General features: G+C 42.0%; 2 protein-coding genes across 6 annotated transcripts in view; both read left to right on the top strand.

Annotated features, from left to right (window-relative positions):
* Positions 1–22,890, top strand: part of LOC122208947 (zinc finger and SCAN domain-containing protein 4-like) — a 197,679-nt gene that overhangs the window by 35,130 nt on the left and 139,659 nt on the right. For 4 of the 5 annotated variants that reach the window (XM_042920411.1, XM_042920409.1, XM_042920410.1 and 1 more), the window contains 3 exons: positions 5,548–6,011; positions 6,443–6,608; positions 6,700–7,577. In XM_042920411.1, the coding sequence (XP_042776345.1) occupies positions 5,616–6,011; positions 6,443–6,608; positions 6,700–7,442 (1,305 nt within the window). In that variant the 5' untranslated portion in view covers positions 5,548–5,615 and the 3' untranslated portion in view covers positions 7,443–7,577. Of the gene's footprint in view, positions 1–5,547; positions 6,012–6,442; positions 6,609–6,699; positions 7,578–22,890 lie in introns of those variants that run through there. The other variant, XM_042920413.1, reaches the window with a different exon arrangement.
* Positions 21,397–22,389, top strand: LOC122208951 (vomeronasal type-1 receptor 1-like). Its single transcript, XM_042920421.1, has one exon. The coding sequence runs from the start codon at positions 21,397–21,399 to the stop codon at positions 22,318–22,320; it is 924 nt and encodes a 307-aa protein (XP_042776355.1). The 3' UTR covers positions 22,321–22,389.

Here is a 22,890-nt window from a genome sequence, read left to right as displayed (position 1 = left end):
TTATTAATTTTTTCAAAGAAATCAGTTCCTAGTTTCATTGATCTGTTCTAATTTTTTTTTTTTTTTTTAGTTTCTATATCATTTATTTCTGATCTAACCTTTATTATTTTCCTTCTGCTGGCTTTAGGCTTCGTTTGTTCTTTTTCTAATTCCCTTAGGTATAAGGTTAGGTTGTTTATTTGAGGTTTTTCTTCTTGAGGTAGGAGTGTATGGCTATATACTTCCTTCTTAATACCACTTTTGATGCATCCCAAAGGTTTTGGACCATTGTATTTCATTTTCATTTGTTTCCATGTATTTTTTAATTTCTTCTTTGATTTCCTGGTTGATCCATTCATTGTTTGGTAGCATGTTGTTTAACCTCCATATATTTGTGGTTTTTCCACTTTTTCTTGTGGTTGACTTAAAGTTTCATAGTTTTGTGGTGGGAAAACATGCATGGTATGATCTCAATTGTTTTGTACTTGTTAAGCCTGATTAGTGACCTAATATGTGACCTATTCTGGAGAAGGTCCCATGTGCACTTGAAAAGAATGTGTAGGGGCACCTGGGTGGCTCAGTCAGTTAAGCATCCAACTCTTGATTTTAGCTTGGGTCATGATCTCATGGTTCATGGGTTTGAGCTCTGTGTCGGGCTCCCGCACTGACAGTGTAGAGCCTGCTTGGAATTCTCTCTCTCTCTCTCTCTCTCTCTCTCTCTCTGCCCCTCCCATGGTCAAATAATCTTTAAAAAAAAAAAAAAAAGAATATATTCTGCTTTAGGATGGAATGTTCTGAATATATCTGTTAAGTACATCTGGTCCAATGTGTAATTCAAAGCCATTGTTTCCTTGCTGATTTTTAGCTTAAGTGGTCTAAATGGGATATTAAAGTACCTTACTATTTTATTATCATTTCATTCCTTTATGTTTGTTTTTAGTTGTTTTATATATTTGGGTGCTTTCATGTTGAGGATATATTGTTACTCTAGGTTTCTTTTGATGTCCATTTGCATGATAAATGTTTCTTCATCCCCTCACTTTCAATGTGCAGGTATCTTTAGGTTGAAAATGAGTCTCTTGTAGGCAGCATATCAATGGGTCTCATATTTTAATCCATTCTGATACCTTTTGTCATTTGATTTGGAGCATTTAGTCCATTTACATTCCGAATAATTGTTGATATGTATTTAGTGTCATTTTATTACTTTTTCTCAGTTTCTGGAGATTTTCCCTGTTCCTTTCTAGTCTTTGTCACTTTTGATCTTTCCCACTCAAGGAGTCCCCTTTAATATTTCTTTCAGGACTGGTTTTAGTGGTCATGAACTCCTTTAGTTTTTATTTGTCTGGGAAACTCTTTATCTCTCCTTCTATTTTGAATGATAGCCTTGCTGAATGGAGTATTCTTGGCTGCATATTTTTCCCATTCAGTACATTGAATATATACTACCACTGCCTTCTGGTTTGCCAAGTTTCTATGGAGAGATCTGCAGGTGGCCTTATAGGTCTTCCCTTGTGAGTTAGACTCCTTTTGTCTTGCTGCTTTAAGGATTTTTTTCTTTATCGCCGTATTTTGCAAATTTAATTACAACATGTGTTGCTGTTGGCCTGCTTTTGTTGATTTTGATGCAAGTTCTCTGCGCCTCATGGATCTGGATGTCTGTTTCCTTTCCCAGATTAGGGAATTTTTAAGCTATTATTTCCTCACACAAACCTCTTGCCTCCTTTTCTCTCTCTTCTTTGGGACTCCTATGATATGAATGTTATTACATTTGATGGAATCACTGAGTTCCCTAAGTCTATTCTAGTGATCTGTAGTTCTTCTCTCCCTTTTGTGCTGTTTCATTATTTTTCATTATTCTATCTTCTATATTACTTTTCCCTCTGGTTCTTCCATTCTTGTGGTCATTACATCTAGATTGTTTCAAATCTGTTACTGCTTTTCATTTGTTTTTTTTTTTTAAACGTTTATTTATTATTGAGAGACAGACACAGAGCATGAGCAGGGGACCGGCCAAGAGATGGAGAGACACAGAATCTGAAGCAGGCTCCAGGCTCTGAGCTGTCAGCACAGAGCCGGATGTGGGGCCTGAACTCACAAACCGCGCACAAACCACGAGATCGTGACCTGAGCTGAAGTCAGACGCTTAACCGACTGAGCCACCCAGGCACCCCTTTAATTTCTGGTTTTTAACTTTTATCACTGTGGTAAGGGCTTCCCTGAAGTCTTCCATTCTTTTCTCATGCCTAGCAAGTATCCTTGTGTTTGCTGCTTTAAATTCTCCATCAGGCGTATTACTTATATCTGTTTCAATTAGATGTCTGGCCATGAACTTTTCTTATTTCATTTGGGATGAATTACTTCATCTTGGACATTTTGTCTGTCTCTGTCTCTGTGTGTTAGAAAAGCCTGTTTTGTTTTCTGGTCCTGAGAGTAATAGCTTTATGATAAAGAGGCTGTTTGGTGTCCAGGGGCTGACGCTTCAAAGAGTGTCCCTGGTGTGTGTGTGTGCACTCTGCTGCTGTGTTTTGGCTGCTCCGTCCTTCAGTCCAGTCCTCTGCAGATGCTCTCCTTGCCTGCGGTGGGCAGTGTTTGGGCCTTGGCCAGAGTGTGGGGGAGTTTTAACTAGGTGTGTTCCGGTCTGATTGTTAAATGAGACCTGATGCTACTTCCACTAGAACTGAAGCCTTGCAGAACTTTCTGGTTGGGAAGCATGGTGTGGGCAGGGGTTTCTGCTGGTCTTCTGGGGAAGGGGCCCACTTGGCTGGCCCTGAGGCCCACTTGCCTGAGAAGGCCAATGCAGGCAGAGCACAGTGGGGCAGGACGTGATGTAAGTATGTTAGGCAGCCAGTGTCAGCATTGTCTGGGTTACTGAAGTTGGCTTATGCTGAGGGGCAGGGGAGGGAAATGGGCCAGTTCCTTTGTCCCTGGAGAGGGGTCTCCGCGTTTGCTGCTCTTTTTAGGAAGCACTCCCAGAAGGGTGAATAATTTCCCTTCATGCATCCCAGTCATTTTTCAGATCGCTGTTTTCATACCGTCAGTCTCAAGGTTGCTTGCCTGCCTGGGGCCGCGCAGTGCACTTCGGGCTCTATCCCAGCCAAGCCTGCTGACTTTTAAAACTCCAGACTTTAGCGACCTGGTATGGCGGGGTCCTGTGCTGGTCTTCGAGGGGAGGGTCTTGCCATGTGGGGACTGAGGGAGGCTTGATGGAGGACAGGCACAGCAGAGTGCTGCTATGTAGAATTTGGAGCAAAGCAGGCTAGACAGCCAGTGTCTGGGTTAGTCACCCTCAGCAGGTGTCTCTGCCCCTATGCTGAGGGGCAGGGGAGGGAAATGGTGCCTGCCAGCTCTTTTGTCCCCAGAGAGGCATCTCTGGGAATGCCATCTCTCATGGATGGGCCCCAGGATGCCTGCCTTCTCTCCAGGAGTAGGGCAGCGCCCTCAGATCTCTATCCCAGCCAAGCCCACAGACCTCAAACTCCAGCCTTCGAGCCCCGCTGGTTGCAAAAACACAAAAATCAGCCCCTCCCACATTCCCAGCCAAAACAGCTTTGGGGAAGTGTTGTCCTTGTGCATGTGCACTCCACTCTTTCTTCTCCTCTTTCTCCGTGACCGGGAAACCACATCTCTGTACTTCCTACTTCCCGATGTGGCCTCCTCTCTCCCTCTAGTTGTGCAGTTTGTTCTTGCAGTCCTCAGGTCAATCTCTTGGGTATTCAGAATGATTTGATAAGATCCTCCTCCTACTTTGCCATCTTGGCTCCCCCACTCCTCAACCTATCTCATTTTATTCACCTTCTTTACTTTTTCTAATACCTTATTGTCTAACAATAATTGAAAGAACATGCTTTATACTAGATCATGGCCCTCACGTAATTATTATCACGTCAGTGTCATTTTTCACAAATCAAGTAACTGAATACATCTCAGTATTGGACACTATTCTGTTACTTAAAAAAAAAATTTTTTTTTTTAGCATTTTTTTCATTTTCTTGAAAGAGACAGAGTGCGAGCAGGGGAGGGACAGAGAGAGAGGGAGACACAGAATCTGAATCGGGCTCCAGGCTCTGAGCTGTCAGCCCAGAACCCAGTGCGGGGCTCAAACCCACGAACAGTGAGATCATGACCTGAGCCGAAGTCGGAAGCTTAACCAACTGAGCCACCCAGGCGCCCCTGTTCTGTTACTTTTTATCTGTCTATCTTTGTGCCACTATGCCACCACCTTAACTATTATAGTCTCATAATAAAATGGTATTTGGTTGTGTAAATCCTCCAAATTTATCCTTCAGAAATAAGTTGCTGATATATTAAATTTTTGCCTGTTGGTGTCCATGTATTTTAGAATTGCTTTGTCAATTTCTCTCTCTCTCTCTCTCTCTCTCTCACTCTCACTCTCACTCTCACTCTCACTCTCACTCACATACACACACACACACACACACAACATATTTTGGATTTTCCTTGAAATTGTATTGAATATATAAATCAATTTGGAGAGAACTGACATTTTCTATAATGAGTCCTTCAACCAATCCATAAATATGGCTTTTCCTTCTCAATATTATTTTCTAGTATGTGTGTAGAGGTTTTAAATATCTTTCATTACATATGTTCATAGGTGTTTGATGTTGGTCATTGAAGTGATAAAATTTTTACTTTAATTTTATCTGCTGTCTTATTAATAGAAATTTATTTTTGGAATATTGGCCTTGTATTGGGAACCTTGCTAAATTCACCCAGTCTAATATTCCTAGAATATTTTGGATTTTTCTTCAAATAAAATCAGGCCATCTATAATAGTTGATGTTGTTTCTGATCTTATTTCACTCATTAGGTACCAGTCAAATGTTACAAAGAGTTAATAATGGGCTTCTATTTCTCAATCTCAAGGGCAAAACTTTTAAGAATAATTTTTGCTGCAGTTATGTTGTAAGTGGTTTATCACACAATGGAAGTTCTCTTCTACTCCTAGTGTACTAAATATCTTTCTCAGGATTGAGTGCTGACTTTTATTACTTGCTTAATGTATCTACTACTAAGATGATAGCATATTCTGTAAATTCAATCGTGTGATAAATTACATTCCTTTTTGAGGTTTAACCCAAATTGTATATAAAAGCTAAAATCCACCAATTCGTGATATATTATTTTCCTTATATATGACTGAGTTTGATTTGCAGATATTAAGGATTTTTGCATCTATGCTCAAGAGAATTATTGGCCAGTAGTGTTTCTTTCTTTAATGTACTTGTAAGGTTTTATTATCAGCAAGGTTAATTAACTTCATTAACTAAAAGAGAAGTGTCTTTTTCTATGATTTTGGTAAGACTAGCATTATTTCTTTCTTAAATGTCTCAAAATTCACCTATGAAGTAATATGGGCCTGAAATTTATACCTTTTTTGTTAAAATTATGCCAGTGATATGATTAAATATCTATCTCTTCTATTTATAGCTTGCGGTTTTTAAACATCCGCCACTATGTAACATTTGACTGTTAGCTAACTAGCAAAATAAGATGAGAAAATGTATCAAATATTATAGATGTCCCGATTTTGTCTTGAAACAGATCTCCAGAAACACAGGACTTCACAAACTGAATCCAGAAAGTTGAGTCTCTGATAAATATTACTAAGAATGGATTTAGATTTCAGAACCTCGTTTCTGTGTGACCCATCCATGGATAACCTTGGATCAGGAAATAAAGACTTTAAACCCAGCCAAGGACCTGCTCTCCAAAAGGCAGAGGAGATCTCTGAGCTCCAGGACACCCAGCACAACTTATTTCAAAATGGCCACAACTCATTTGCAAAGCAGGAACTGCAAAGACTCTATAAATCATTTTACTTGTGGCTGCAGCCAGAAAAACACAGCAAAGATGAAATTATTTTTCAAGTGGTCCTGGAACAGTTTATGATCAATCGACACTGCAGTGATCGGTCTACATTGAAGGAGAAGTGGGAATCAGGTGGCAGAAACCTGGAGAAATTCATGGAAGGTCTGAGTGATGGTTGCATGAAGCCACCTGGCTTAGTGAGTACAAAGTTCTTCCCCCTGGAGTGAGGGTCCAAAAAGAGTAAGGAATAAGTAGTAGGCGACAGCTGGAAGTAGAGAAGGAAGTTATTGTAGACCCAGTTATTAGTCAGATCACACTCTTCCTCACCAAGGGGAATCTTTACCAACCTATGTGAGCAAAAATAAAAAGTGTTACAGTCATTCCTTGTGGGACATATAGGAACGAATATATTAATTTATTTAATTGCATTTTATTGATGAGGTGGTAAGAACTCACTGAGAAGTTATCAGTTGGGAAAAAACCTCAAAGGTGAGGAGAAATGCCTTGACAAGAGCTGCCTCTTCCCACAGAAAGCCTTAGTATTCATCTTTTTCATTAGGGAAGACATACTAATGAAGATTATATAACAGTGATCATTGGTTTTTTTTTGTTTTTGTTTTTGTAACAGGTCCACGTCCACATGCAGGGACAGGAAGCCCTCTTTTCTGAGAATATGCCCTTAAGAGAAGTCATTGTTCATCTCGCCAAACAGTTGTCACCAGGAACCCCAACAGGAGAGAATATGGGGACACCGTCCTGTACTCCCCAGGATACTTCCCTGACAATGGGACGAGGTGAGTGGGGCAGGCCAAGGTACCGGAGGAATGTTCTATGTGGACTTCTTCCTGGCTACAACTTCACTGAGTCACATTTTTGCCCTCACAGGAGACGAAGATAAAGCAAATGGTGGCAACATTGACCAAGTAAATGATGGTATTACTAGTCAAGGCAATGAAATCCCTTCCCTGCTCATCATCCAGGAAGAGGGCTGTCCTAGCCCTGAAGACGACAGTGTTTCTTTGAAGAATCCAGTCAGCTCTGGAAGAACAGGTCTAGCTATCTCCGGGTCCCAGGAGGGGTGCCCAAAAGGACCCCCTTATCAAGATATCCTTATGGAACTGGGACCAGGGTTTCTCTCTCAGCCAGTCAAGGTCACCCCTGAGCCTGTTCCTACCCACCAGAATGAGGGAATCTCCACATGTGAGGGACTCCAAGAAAGATCCCATGAAGCCCCCAAACCATATAGATGTGAAAAGTGTCCCAAGATCTTTAGGTATTTCTCTCAGCTAAAAGCCCATCAGAGAAGACACAATAATGAGAGGACATTTATTTGTGGTGAGTGTAACAAAGGCTTCTTCCAAGCATCAGACCTACGCGTGCACCAGATGATTCATGTAAAAAAGAAGCCTTTCATGTGCAGCACATGTGAAAAGTCCTTCAGCCACAAAACCAACCTCCAGGCTCATGAGAGAATCCACACGGGAGAGAAGCCCTACGCGTGTTCCCTTTGCCGGAGAAGCTACCGCCAGTCATCCACCTACCACCGCCACCTGAGGACTCACCAGAAAATGGCCTTCAAAAGTGCTCCTTCCACACCAGAAGCTTCCTCAGCTGCAGCCCCAATGTAATGTACACAAATGTATATGCAAGTATGTATATTTCCATCGTACTTCTCTGTTTGGAAGATAATTTCTAATTTCCTGATCGTATCCTCCATTACCTGTCTTACTCCATTAAAATATAACTTTAAGGAGGTCAGGGAATTTGTTTGTTCACTGAAGTATTTCTGGTACCTAGAAAAATGGCTGCCAAATTTCAAATGACCAATGACCATCTATTGAATGAATGTGTAATATTGGTGTTTATTCCTTAAAATCCAAGAATGTTCAGCCCCGGCGGCTCCCATTGGTCAAGTGAGGCTTTCTCTCCTGCTCCCGTCCTCTGTCCACACTCTTTATCTCTTGTGGGCTGCATGCACCTAAAGACACTTTCCAGTGTGAAAGTGAACTTTTATATTTAAGTTATATAATCAGTTAATTTACTGGAAATGTTAATGGCTAAATGGACCTGCATAAGACTAAAAGTTGCAGAATGCTATTTGAGTGATAGAAACCAGAAAGGTAGAATGTTTTCCCCTTCATTTCTTCCAAAGATAGCAGGTATGGGGGGATAGGGTGGGAGTTATTTTCAGAACAGGTTTGAAAGTGTGGTTTGGGTAATAAGAAAGCTTTTTGTGCAACACTGAAGCAAAAGTGCACATGGTGACACGTTATTTTGGATACTTTTGTGAGCTATCGTCCTCCTGGAAATTGGAGTTTGGTACCCAAAGTGGGCCCACTCCATGGTGACTTAGAGAGTACACACGGTGGAGTTGCCACACATGGTCAACTTTATTTGTACAAACACGGACAGATCGACAATGATCCTCAGGTGTCCACCCAGCGTTTCTAGCCAGAGCTCGCGGTTAAGGCTTTCAGGGAATCCGTTTCTACCCAAGTCTTTGTAAATTTGGCACCGAAGGTTAAATTCCCAGCGTGAAAAGGTCAAAACGGAGAATTATGGGAGTTGTCTAGCCTGCGGCCCACGGTGCTCTCTGGGAAGCTCCCTCCTCGGTAGCAAAACCTGCGCAGGGATGGGATCTCTTTGGTTTGCGGAGGAAAGGGCACTCAAAGTGATTCCCCAGGTGGCAGCGAGCAGGGGCGGGGTTGGAGGCGGCGGCTGGAGGCCCCGCGGAATCTGGGGGAGGAACTGGCCGGTGAAAGTCGAGGCAGCACCAGGTTCTCCGAAGACTTCTGGGACTTGTAGTCCTGACGTCCAGCCGCGCGCTGCGCATTGGGTACTGTGGTCTCCGGTGAGCTCTGCGCAGGCACGCGGTGGCTGTGGCTGGGAATCTCCGCCCCGAGGGTGGGGGGTCCGGGTCTGAGCTCCGGGTTAGCCTGTGTCTGGAATTTCTGTGTTCAGAGAAAGTCCCCTGGGTGTTTGGCAGCAAGGTAAAATTAGGATGTGCAGTGCGCCCGTCCGCAGGTCCTCAACTCTTTGCAAGGCCAGAGGTCCCACTCCTTGAGAGTGACCCGGTGCCCCCACCCTCACGCTCCTTCCCTGGAGGAAGCCCTGACTCCAGGAAGACTCACAGGGCACAGGTCCACGTCCCCGGGAGGGCCTCGCTCCCCAGGTCGGGGCCCAGGAGCCGCGGTTCGTGTGGGCTCTCCTAGAGAGAAGCTCGTGAGGTCTTCTGCACAGACGGCCTGTGCTTCAGGTCCCCGCAGCCACGTGGGATCCGAGGTCGCACGTTGGAGGCGACAGCAGAGGAAGGGGCAGAGTCAGGTCGGCGGCATGGGGAGAGTTTGGGAGTACGGACCACCACAGCAGGGATTCCAGAGGCCACGGTGCCACAGCACGGACCGCAACAAGCAACCAGGGGAGATACACAGACCGGAGGAGAAGCTTGGATGGTATTGGTAAGCAGCGCGGAGCTCCTAACAACGGCCCGGGAGGCTCTCTCCCTGCCAGTCCCTGAAGAGGTAATTCATAGTGAGTGGGGAAGACGGCAGCCAATGACCGAGGACATAGCTCTTCTAAAGTTTGCATCCATAAGTATTCCCAAGGATATGGGTGTGCACCTTGACAGGGGACAGAGTTTCAGAAGGTCCAGTTTTGTGTCCCTTATGACTCCGCCCACCGCCAGAGCAAATACTGTTGAGATTTTCGGAATGCCTATACACTTATCCGAAGACCCTTGATGCTGGTACAAGCAAACGGATTGAGGAGAGAGATCACGTATTTCAGGGATATGCCCTTTATGACCCAGCATTCCTTCCTGGTGACTGGAGAATATGATCGATTATTTATTTATTTATTTATTTAAATTCAATTTTGTTTTATTATTTTATTTATTTAATTAATTAATTTTATTTTATTATGTTATGTTATGTTATGTTTGTTATGTTATTGCCACTAAGCCAGGGCTTCTTCCAAGACCTGAAGAGAGGGATGGTGAAATAAATGTAGCACTTTCAGGGGCGCCTGGGGCTCAGTCGATTAAGCATCTGACTTCAGCTCAGGTCATTATCTCACAGTTCATGAGTTCAAGCCTGGCGTCGGGGCTCTGTGCTGACAGCTCAGAGCCTGGAGCCTGCTTCAGATTCTCTCTCTCTCTGACCCTGCCCTGCTCACACTCTGTCTCTCTCTCTCAAAAATAAATTAAATTTAAAAAAATGTAGCACTTTCAGATCTTCTGGGTTCCTAAGAGGTATGGGAAATCCAGAATTTATGTGCAACTAATTATTTCAGAGCTTTATTGAGGTGAGATCGACAGGCAATAAACTTCATATATTTTATTGTGCAATTTTATATACATACAATGGTGAAACTATCCCCATGATCATTATGAACATCTATCACTCCCAGAGTTTCACCTGGCTCCTAGATAATCCGTCTCACCGTGCCCTCCATGACCACCCTTCCCTGGACAATCATTTGCTTTATTTCAGTATAAATTAGTTTGCCTTTTGTAGATTTTTTTACAAATCATAATTACTTCTCTTGTGGTTTATTTCATACTACATAATTATTTGAGATTCATTCTTGTCATTTGTGTGAGTGTGGGTTCCTGGGGGTCTACAGGAAGTCCAATCCATCTGTAGTATAGATTTGTAAGTCATTTTGAAACAACTCCTATTGTGCCCCTGTGCCACAGAAGGGAATGAATGCTTCACTATGGTGCATCCGGTCATCATGCACATGGAATTGCCCGTTGCAAGCAGGATTCTCTTCAACCAAATCATAAAGTCCAAAGGCCCTTGCTGTATTCCACTGTAAATTTAAAATGTACAGGTGGGGGGCGCCTGGGTGGCTCGGTCAGTTGGGCGGCCGACTTCGGCTCAGGGCATGATCTCACGGTCCGTGAGTTCGATCCTCGCGTCTGGCTCTGTGCTGACAGCTCAGAGCCTGGAGCCTGTTTCTGATTCTGTGTCTCCCTCTCTCTGCCCCTCCCCCGTTCATGCTCTGTCCCTCTCTGTCTCAAAAATAAATAAACGTTAAATTAAAAAAAAAAAAAAGTACAGGTGGGATTGAGCCAGATGAGCTTCAGAAGACACAGCAGGCTGCACGATCAGGTACTTCAGACTTGCTGTAACCCGCCGCATCAGTGATAACACACGCAGTTGCCTCTCCTGGATGTCCTGGACAGCCCGAAGAAAGAAAAGGAAGCCCTGACTCTGTTGCCACATGTGTCATTTGGCTTATGAATAAAGTAAACATGGATACTGACTGCATCACGCACAATAGGGACATCTCTGAATGATGGGGCAGGGCTGCAGAGGCCTCTGTGGATTCCAACTGGACCTCTTCCATGGCTTGAGGAAGTCTCCTCACTGCCCTTGGCTTCCACTACCTCCAGTCTGAAATGGGAACATTATCATTATCTCCCCTGTACTGAGGGAATTGGAGAGAGCTCAGTTACGATGTGTATCCCCAGTGACAAGCATCTCAGTGCCTCTCTTGTGAGGTGGGTGAGGACAGTTCCAATCCTCTGCCCGTGTTCCCAGAAATATAGTCTGCAGTTGCTAAAATGGAGCTAGCAGCGACAATTATCAGATATACTTCACATCCTGGTTTCTGTGGATTCACTGGGATGATGGAGGACCATGAGATGAGATACTTGTGCACCACTGCAGGCCTCCCTGTCCACAGCCAGGGGGAGCTGGATTTAACCAAAGGGATCTGAGTTTAAATCCCACATCAGCTTCTTAGACTGGGCACTCTGTGTGACTTGATAGTCTGCCTGAGCCTCTGGCCTCACATGACTGTGACGTGGAAATTACATTGGTGTTTACTGTGGGGGCTGTGGGTGGATTAATAAAGATAATCACACTGAGCGTTTGTCTTGGCCAGGCACTCCAGCATTTGCCTTTTCAACATTTAAATTTTTTTAAATGTTTATTTACTTTTTGGGAGAGAGACACACACACAGAGTGCAAGCAGGGGCGGGGCAGAGAGAGAGAGGAAGACACGGAATCCAAGGCAGGCTCCAGGCTCTGAGTTGTTGGCGCAGAGCCAGACGTGGGTATAGAACTCATGAACCGTGAGATCATGACGTGAGCTGAAGTCAGATGCCTAATGAACTATGCCGCCCAGGCGCCCCTGAATTTTCAACATTTTAAAATTCTCATAACACCCTGATAAAGTGAGAACTATTGTTATATTCATGAGGAATCATGGCTCAAGAAAATCAAGTGACTTAAGGTGACACAGTAGCTGAGTGTTTAGAACAGATTCAAACTGCAGGAGTCTGGCTCCAGAGCTGAACACATCTGATCCCTTTACTACAGCATGTGAAGTCTTTAGTCTGTGAGGCTTGGTGAGAACCAGGGAGGCTCAGCTACCATTGCTGTGGTTCTCCTTGCTGGAATTATCATAATCATATTCCTTGTTCCTCTGAAGTCCCAGATCACTTATTGTCTGCCCCCACAATCCTCATAGGAATGCCATTGTCCTCTCCAGTGGATTCCCCAGGGGAGGATTTTCTCTCAGCCACAACTGCGTTAGGTCTGAAGTCTGTGTCCTTCCCCAACTCTTGAGCCCAGCATAGGCCTTGGTGATCTGAGGCTGGGTCTCTCTACCCCTTCACCAGAGACTGACAGGCTCTGATCCCCATCCAACAGCACAAGGCCAATGCCACTACATCTGTTTGACTTCCCAGGTTTTGGATACCTTCAAATATGTGGCCATTACCTTCACCCAGGAAGAGTGGGGACAGCTGGACCTGGACCAAAGAGCCCTGTACCAGGAAGTGATGTTGAATACCTGCGGGTTTCTGGTCTCACTGGGGAAGGGCTCACCTCTCTACCCCTGGGTGGGGGGACCCCAGCCTTCTTGATTCCTGGCTGATAAATGTCACAGGAGCCACCCTCCCTCCTCTCCAAAGACCCTGCAGTTTTCTGGCTCCTTCTCTTCCTACCTGGTCTTCCTGTATCTGCATCAGGGATCATTGGGATAGAAACAATGTCCTTCTAAACACCAACCCTCACCCCAGTGCCCAGCATGCTCAGGCCTCAGTCTACAGTCCATGTTCTAGATTACACAGGAGGGAAGCTGACTGGCCCAGCCTGGTTGGGGCAGGCGTCCCAGGACCCAGTTAGCAAGACTGCGAGTGATGGGCTGTTCTCAGAAAAGAACAGAGGACTGGGTGGTGAGGGAGAATCTAAAGACGTATCTCTGAAAACTCTTGAATAACAAGATTTAGAGACCTGAGCTGGTGAACATGATTGACTTTCTGGGAGGGTGGTGTGCCCAGGGAGGGCCATCCCCCCATAATTTGCCTAATGCATTGCTTCCATCTGGCTGTTCTTGAGTTGTAGCCTTTACAATAAGCCAGTAAATATAAGGAAAATTTTTTCCTGAATTCCATGACCTAGTCTCAAAAATTACCAAAATTGAGAGGCAGGTCATAGGAACCCTCAAATTTATAGCTGGGTTGGAAAAATGTGTGGGTAGCCTGGGGACTCAGGCCTTTTGACTAGCATCCACGGTGAGGACAATTTTGTGAGACTGAGTCTTTAAACCTGCGAAGTCATGCTGACTCCAAGTAGTATCAGAATAGGATTGACTTGTAGGACACCCAGCTGGTGTCAGAGAATTGTCAGCCAGCAAAGTAACTTCCTAAGGAGGTGCCAGATCCAATGGCCTGTTGTGCTTCTTGTGCCTTATCAACTGCTCTTGATTAACCAAAACTAGCTGCTTGGTCTATGGATGGCAGTTCCAAAGCAAACAGCATCCTTTTTAGAAGGTGGCTGCTCTGATCGAAGACAGAAAAATCGGTGCACTAGGCTAACTTGCATGCTTTGTGCTTCTATACTTGGGTTTTTACCAATTCATGGGTGTGACCAATGGCATGATCCGTTGGCCTGGCCTGACCAGGCAGAAGGGCAATGGAAACATATCCTACTGAAGTGATTCCCATATGGAGCACACACCTGTGGTAATCTGCTCCGGACTGATTGTTCCTGCCCCCGAATTAGTAATTTAATAGTTTAATATCTAACCACCAATGTGGCTGTACAGAGAGAGGGCCTCTTCATAAACGTTAAGTGAGGTCATAAGGGTGGGACACTGGTATGATAGGATTCCTGTCCTTATAGGAAATGATACCAGAAAGCGTACAAGTGCTTTCTGCCCACCTCCCCACCCCCTTCGTGTCTAGAGAACCTCAATAGTATTCCTATCCGTTGTGGTGACATCTACTGAACTAATGTAATTTAAAAATGAACACATAAAGGTTCAAGAGGGTGGCCCCTCACCTCTTTAAAATATTTGCTTCAGTATCATCTTCCCTACGATTCTTACTATGAACATCAGATTTAATGTTGCAACCCTTCCTCGACCACCAAAGTTTTCATCATTCGGGCTCTGCGTTATTGTTTTCATTTTCTGTAGAACATAACACCTTCTAATAAACTAAAGAATTTAACAGCTTAATTTTTTTAATGCTTTCTTTCCCTCCACTAGAAGATGGGCTCCATGTTTGTGCACTGACGCTCCAGCGTAGCCACCAAAGTGCCCGACAGACATAAGAACCTCAGTAAATATCTTGGAGAATGCTTAATGGATAGAACATCACAGGTTTCTGCTAATTTGAAGCACCCAGCTATCCTTTTTATCTCTACTCATTTGCTGCTCTCCCTTCAATTTCAGTACCTGCAGTGAGCTCAAGAATGGAAGGGAATTATATTTTGAGATAAATTTTCAAAATGTAGAATAATCCTGGATAAGAAGGTGCTCAGTTTCATTCTCTAACTTGTCAGATCCTAATGTTTTCTGGCATTCTCAGTGTTCCTTGAGGTTTTTTTTTAACATTTCAGAGGCAAATTGTTCCTTCGATATCTCTGCAACCTTCAATAGAAAACCTTCTAATTAAACACGATCTCCTTCGATAATTTGTACAATCCGCAGATGTTTTTGAAAGATAATCTCAACTCCCTGTGTAGGTGTTGTCACTGAAATTACAGGTGAAAGGATAATAATTATCCACCAAGGAGGTCAAGGAGATGAGATCACGGCACCCCAAGCATTTAGATCAGGTTCAGACGCTGCTCTCCACACTGGCACGCATCTTGCCGCAGCACCCATCGTCCTGATTGCAAATGTCATCTGGTAAGTGTCTATTTTTTTCTTTTTTAGAAGAATGTCAGATTCATAGGAGAATTCTACAAAGTAGAGGGAAAACCACAGAATAATGTGTATGTGTACATGTATGTATGTTTTCTGGCATTGAAACAGTTTTGTATAGAGCGAGCAATGATTCTTTCTGAGAACATCTGCTACACACCATCCTTTTGCTCGCCTTCCGTAGGGCTGCCTGGCATCTTTCCTCTCTCCTCACAGTTACAGCTTTTGTGAAATCTTTTGTTCGCCCCTGCCTAAAGAGACTAAAGCTCACGGTGTTCACTCTACTATTTCCCAGTGCAGACCTATAAGGCTGAGCTCCCAGCCCTGAGTTGTTAACTGCAGTCTGTGTGCCAGGAGCTAGCACATTTAATTTTGTTATATTTTGTTATGAGCCTGTTGTACTAAATGGATGTGTAGTAACATAGGTCTAAACTTTCTGACATCGGTAAAAGAGAGTAAACATATATCTTCTTTTTTTTAAATTGAAGTTATTTTTTTAATGTTTATTTTTATTCTTGAGAGACAGAGTGTGAGTAGGGAAGGGGCAGAGAGAGAGAGAAAGACAGCATCTGAAGTAGGCTCCAGGCTCTGAGCTGCCAAGAACAGAGCCCGATGTAGGGCTCTAACTCATGAACCGTGAGATCATGACCTGAGCTGGTCTGATGCTTAACCGACTGAGCTACGCAAGTGCCCCACGTTTATCTTCCATTTACAGAACTAAAAGAAACTGAAGATTTCTGGAGGGGAGCTAGGTGGGGGATGGGTTAAAAGGGTGATGGGCAGGTACACTTGGGTGGTTCAGTCCGTTGGGCATCTGACTTCGGCTCAGGTCATGATCTCAAGGTTCATGGGTTCCAGCCACATGTCCGGGCTCTGTGCTGACAGCTCAGAGCCTGGATCCTGCTTCGGATTCTGTGTCTCCCTCTCTCTCTGCCCTTCCCCTGCTCATGCTCTGTCTCTCAAGAATAAAATAAAACATTAAACAAACAAGGGTGATGGGCATTAAGGAGGGCACTTTTCGGGACGAGCACTGGGTGTCAAACGTAAGAGGTGAATCACTGGGTTCTACTCCTGAAGCCAAGACTATACTGTATGTTAACTAACTAGAATTTAAATTTAAAAAATAAAAAATAAAATAAGAAATTAAATTATTATTTGAAGAACACTGTGCCTAATGGTTGTAGGATTTGGGGCTGGAGCAGGGAGGGAGGAATAATCAGAGACTTCAGTAGTCTTCTGATAGTAGTATTACCCTGCTGTGTAATCCAGCGGATGGTAAAAGTGCCTTGCTGGTTAACCTATTGCTTCTTGCTGTTAACCCATCCTTCTGCTGTTAACCTATTGCTCTCTCTACCCCCCAAGATGTGTGTTTATCAAACTAAAAAGATAAGAATAAAACAATAAAATAAAATTCTGACTGGAGAACTTGTTTGACAGGGAAGTTCACACCCCCTCGCTAAGAGCAGGAGTCACTTAATTTGGATCCTCCCTTTGTTGCCCAACACCCTATGATGATGGGAATGTCAAGATCGTTTATTGCCTTTGTACTTCTGAAGTCTTTAAGGGCTGGAATGATCAGTAACCACGGCAATTTCAGATTTATAGGACTCTCATGTAGGGTTTTAAAAAATGTTTATTTGAGACACAGAGAGAGAGAGGGAACATCAAGAGTCGGATGCTTAACAGACTGAGCCGCCCAGGCATCCCCCCCTCCCCCGCCCCCAAGTCTTGATTTGGGCTCAGGTCATGAGCTCACGGTTCATGAGATCGAGCCCCATGTCAGGCTCTGCACTAACAGCACCAAGCCTGCTTGGAATTCTCTCTCTCCCTTGCCTTGTTCTCTCTCTCTCTCTCTCTCTCTCTCTCTTAAAATAAACAAACTTTTTTTAATTATAAAATTTTAAATTTAAAAACTACGAATTTCACCATGAAAATTTTAGGAAATCAATTCATGCATAAATTTCAGGTGGATTTCCACTCTGACACCCCCTCCCCTGCCCCTTTCCTCCTTCCCAGCCCAGACAGTTAACCCTGCTTCACTTGTTGAGGATCCTTCTAGACCAATTTATATTCAGTCACTAAGATCTCTCTTAAGTCACATCTGCTGATTTACGGCTGAGTGAATTCACCTTCTGCATTCTTTTATGAAACATATTAATCAATGTCCAAGGAATATGATGGATACTTACTAGTGAGGTGTTTTCCTCCTATTCACCCCACGGACTCTCTTATCACTAGTCCATTAGGTTGTTTACCAAGCCTGAGGTGTCTCCCCCACACTTAAATACAAACTGCTCTATTTCAGTTACTAAAATAGAATTGAAATGTATTTTACACAGCATTTACTTTAATCTCAAACTGCACAATCATTCCAGAAAACAAGAGAAAAAAATATGTCAGGTAAAATTTTATGTATTCAGTATTCTAAATGATTTTCAAAACATTTTAAATTTGCAGCTGTTTTGTATCTGTCATGACATGGTGTGTCAGGTTCAGCCAGACACAAGAGAGGGCCAGAAAAACAGTTTATTATAGTCACGGGTCCTACAGAGACAGAGTCCGGGCACACCACCAGGGGGTCATTGGTGGAAGAGCCAAGGGGGTTGACTCAACCAAGCAGGTGGAGAAGGTGGGGGATGGAAGAGGAAATGGAGGAGGACCTCTAGGCAAGCGCCTTTATTGAGGGTCAGGGTGGAGTACACAGGAGACAGTGAAAGGGGATTCCACTGGCGCATCTGAATATCCCGAGGTCACAGTCAGGAAAGGCAAGACGAGGAAGTTGTGGCAGGGCCCAGCCTTCAACTGATGCACCCAGTCACCTGGGTGGGGTGTTCGGACCCTGGTTGTGGAGATGTTGAAGCAGCAGCAAAATATTAACTTTTAAAATTTACAGTATAGCAGACCGATTTTAAAAGATCCATTTGTGAATCTTTTTTGATATGAAAAATGATGCAATTTTTCTATCAGAGGAAACTTATCTTAAAATGAGATTTCAGCAAGAGTATATGTATATTTGAAAATGTCAGTGTCATTTGCACTGTAATTTGGCCTTTTCTGATACTTATGAGAAAAATATTTTTTAACATATGTGTTCTTTTCTCAGAGCTGCCTGTTCTTTTACATTTCCAAAAGAAGCACTGAGATTATCATAATTACCTTTTTTATGTTCTACATGTTTAATTTTTTAAGTTTTATTTTCTATTGGTTTTAGGAGTCTTTCAGTAAAAGATACTACAAAAATGAAAAGGCTTACATTTTTTATTAAGAAGTGTGATAAGGGGCTCCTGGGTGGCTCAGTCAGTTAAGCATCTGATTCTTGACTTCGGCTCAGGTCATGATCTTACGGTTTGTGAGTTTAGACTGCTTGGGATTCTCTCTCTTTCCCTCTCTCTCTGCCCCTCCCCTGCTTGCTCTCTCTCAAAATAAATAAACTTAAAAAAAGTGTGATAAAAATGTTTTCAGTTCTTAAGTTTGGATACATGCTTGGTAATTTATTCAGGCAAAATTAATGCAAACATACAATATTTTTTCTAAGAGATTTACATTCTTTATGTTTAGATGTAGTATTTATTTTCTCTAAGATTGAAAGCTAGAAATATCTTTAAGACTTCACCAAATCTCCAAATATTTTAATACTGCATGTAAAATACCACTTCTCCCAGCTAATTCATCATTTAGTGTTATCATACATAAGCCCCTATAAACTTATCCTATAAAAATATTTGCAAACATAATTTGCAAGCTCCTCGTTCTATGCCATGTTTGGTTTTCACCAATAGAAACCTCTGGCTATACTTTATATACTAAGGCAAGTTGTGTCATTAAATTGTGTGTATTTTTGACATTTGTGGAGGAAATTTAGAAATGTTAATATTTCTTTGGAATCTTATGAGACAACATACTTAATAGTATGAATTGAATTAGTAAGACTGGAAAAATTTTCATCTAGGACAACAGTCTTCTGATACTAAATGAATACTATGATTGATTTAAAATACAGTGTCTGGTTTTTATTGTTTTCCTCAAATACTTAGTTTTTAATATTGTTTTCAAAATTCCATTTGTCTTTCACTAATGCATTTTTGCTTATACATTTAAGAAGACCGTTGCCTATCTTAAGGGGAAAAAATGGCTGTCTTGATGTGTGACTATTCTAAATTATATTATTGATCCTAATAACAATTTCTGTGTTTCCAGAGTGTTTCTCAAGTGTGTAACCATTTCAGTTCGTGATCATGGAAACTGAAATACATCTCACAGCTGTTATTCCTGCCTTGTTGAAACAACCATGCCGGGAAGATGGTGACTCAGTAGGGTGCTCTACATCATGAACATATTTTCATGAACATGGACACATTCTTCTACTTTGTCATCCAATATTGAAACATTGCATCTGGAAGAAGGAATTGTTCTTGTGAGGAAGTTTCCCCTAAACTATTGTTGAGTTTTCTATTATTTTGTTTTGTATCTATTTTTACCATGATGGAAAATGTTTTCATTGACATTAATTAGTATCATTTAAAACAGACAAGTTTGGGGGGACTGCCCAGAGATTTCTTACTGTGAAACATAGTCCGTACTGCTGTTGCAGGAGAAATAGTTGATATTCCCCTTTATCCATTTTCCAGGAATTAACTGCTTCCTCAACATCTTCCAGCAGTTTTGCACTTATTTTTATGTCATTTATATGGATTTGGTTTACATAAATCAATCATTTGGAGTTACACTGTTGTACCAACACTTTGCAAGGGCACGTTCATCAGGTGGAATCCTGTGACCTCTAAAAAGTGACCTCAGTGTTCTTTCCTTGCTTCCCTTTTATGACAAGAAGTTTCAGTTGTATCTTGGAAAGTTCCTGCCCTAGACCACGAATAAGCCCCCACTTCCCTCAAGACACTCTTTATGTACACAAGAAAATGGATTAAGAGACCATAAACTGGGTGCTAGAAGTAGGCATTGTTACAGCATTGTCCATAATTTCTAATTTTTTTTTCAGTTTGCGGAAAAAATGCATATATGTTTAAAATCAAATACTATATGAGTTAATATCAATTGTTCCTACCAAATACGTGTTTTAGTTTTGTTCAAGTTCTTGGGTTATATATTTATTTTTTTCTGACATAGAAAGCTTTATTTTCCATTCATAGTAATATATTTGTTTCCAAAATAGCATCCCAATACTTTTTAGTAAAATACATACACAGACTTTAAGATTTCCTTGCAGGTAGTTTTACCTTAATAGAACTTCCTAGGAAAATAAAGCCAATCCCATATTTTCAAGTCACTCAAAATGTGTCTTTGACATAGAAAGAAAGCCAATGGGGTATTCAGTTACTTCTTAACCTTTGAATTTTGTATTTTAAAACATTAGTTTGCCTTAAAATTGTTTAATAATTATATGATATGTGTACATATGTACAAATAAAACAGTATAACAAGATTTTTCTCTAAAAACTAGCTTTAAAATCTGCCCCATTCCTATGTATGTTCTGTGCCTACATTTTCATTCCTCCATATACATGGGAAAAAAACCTTTAGCATTCTCTACACAGAGCTCTCCATCTAGCTTTTCATTTCAGAATAGATACAGTTTATAACCGTAGGTCAGACTGTAGAGATCCTCCTCACTCAATTTGCAGGCATAGAAAACTCTATTGTGCAGCTGAGCCATGATGTGTTTACTCAGCTCCTGTAGGTAGACCTCCAAAGTGTTTTCAAGTGATGGTGATGGTCACATATTTCATTGTTTTAAGACTTTCTTTTTTTTTTTTTTTTTTAGGAGTTTTAGGTTCACAACAAAATTGAGGAAAGCACAGATATTTCCTTTGTATTTCCTGCCTCCCTACATGTATAGCCTCTTCCATTATTTGCATCACTTACCAGGATGGTACTTTTTTTTTTCACCAAGGATGACACTACCTTGATACATTATAATCACCCGAAGTCCAGAGTTTACTTTAGAATTCATTCTTAGTTCTGTCAATTCTGTGGGTGGACAATCCATTACTATAATATCCTACAGTAATATCTATTATTATAATATCACACAGTATATTTTCACTGCCCCCCAAATCCTCTATGCATGCTTATTTATTATCCCCTCCCCCTCCTCTCCAATCCTGGTCGACCACGGATCTTTTAATTGTCTGCATAGTTTTGCTTTTCCAGAGTGTCACATAGTTGGAATCCTACAGTGTGTAGTTTTTTTTTCGGAATGGCTTCTTTCACTTAGTAATATGCATTTGAGTTTTCTGCGTGTCTTTTCATGGCTTGATAGTTCAATTTATTTTAGTACTGAATATTGTTCCATTGCCTGGATGCACCACAGTTTATCACACATTTTTCTTTTGTTTTTCTTGTACTTGAAGCCATTCATCTGGCTTCAACTAAAATCAATGTCTCGTAGATATTGATGCGATGGCTGCCACCAAGTGGGAAATAGGAATCCTCTTCGTCACTCAGCTGGGAGTGGGAATCCTTGCAAACGCCTCTCTCCTGTGTCTTTATAACTTCACACTTCTCACTGGACACAAGGTGAGACCCACAGACTTGATTCTCAATCAACTGGTCTTAGCCAACTCCTTGGTGCTTTTATTGAGAGGGATCCCTCAGGCCATGGCAGCCTTTAGATCAAAATATTTCCTGAATGAGGCCGGATGTAAACTTCTTTTCTATTTCCATAGAGTGGCCAGAGGGGTTTCCCTCAGCACTACCACACTTCTCGGTGTCTTTCAGACCATTAAACTATGTTCCAATTTCTCTAGGTGGCTGGAGCTCAGAATAAGATCCCCAATGTTCGTTGGTTTCTGCTGTCTCCTTTGCTGGATCCTGCATCTGTTGGTAAATATTTTTGTTCCTATCAAAATGATTAGTCCTACGAGTGGCAAAAATTTTAGTGTGAGAGTAAGTTATGGATACTGTTCCTCACTCAATCCAGACAGATTTCTCAAATTTGTGGTTGTAGCAATATTCTTCCTAACTGATTTTATGTGTTTGAGTCTCATGGCCTGGGCCAGTGGCTCAGTGGTCCTTTTCCTGCTCAGGCACAAACAGCGAGTCCAACACATTCACAGCCACAGCCTTGCTCCCAGACCTTCTCCCGAGGCCAGGGCCAGTTGTACCATCTTGATCCTTGTGAGTGCTTTTTTCTTCTTTTACTCACTGTCTTCTCTTTTGTTTGTTTGGATGACTCTATTTGCTATTCCGGGCCAGTGGCTGGTGGATGCCTCTATGTTTTTGTCTTCATGTTTCCCAACATTCAGCCCTTTTGTGCTCATTTTCAGTGATACTCGCATCACTCGGTTTTGTTTCATTTCTTGGCAAGGAAAACATATTTTCTAATCTGATTGTGACTGTATGACTCTGTTCTCTACATGAAATTAATCATTTCTTCCACCAGCTGTTAGTATTTAAGGGACTAAAAATTTTCAGATTCTTGATATAAATTTATTATTGTGTAGAGTGGGGCAGTTAGATCCTGGAAACCACAATCCTATATGAGTCCTAACACGAACATTATTTATGTGCTTACACAAAGAGTATACTGTTTTAGCTTCATCAGTGGAAAAGCTGATGACATTCTGAAATAGTATAACAGAAGTAAAATTTTGAACTTAGGAAGTGGATAAAATCACTCAGTTTGGGTAATTTTGAGAGGGGTGGGAGAGTCGTAAATTTTATGTAATATTAACTTTGCCATGTAAATAATTTTCAAGTATATAATTCAGTAGCATCAGGTAAATTTGTAATGCTGTGTATCTACTGCCACTATTTCCAAAGTTTTTTTTTTTTATATAATTTCAAACATAAATTGTGTATCCATTAGGCAATAACTCCCCATTCACCCCTCACTCCAGCCCCTAGGAATCTCTCATCATTCTGTTTTTATGAGCTTGTTTATTCTAGATATTA

The sequence above is a fragment of the Panthera leo genome, chromosome E2 (assembly GCF_018350215.1).
Source record: "Panthera leo isolate Ple1 chromosome E2, P.leo_Ple1_pat1.1, whole genome shotgun sequence".
NCBI classification, from domain to species: domain Eukaryota; kingdom Metazoa; phylum Chordata; class Mammalia; order Carnivora; family Felidae; genus Panthera; species Panthera leo.
The sequence above is the reverse complement of the archived record's forward strand: the minus strand, read 5'-3'. Positions and strand labels throughout refer to the sequence as shown.

Excerpts from the sequence above, each read along its gene's own strand:
- LOC122208951 (XM_042920421.1), top strand. The coding sequence starts at position 21,397 with ATGGCTGCCACCAAGTGGGAAATAGGAATCCTCTTCGTCACTCAGCTG.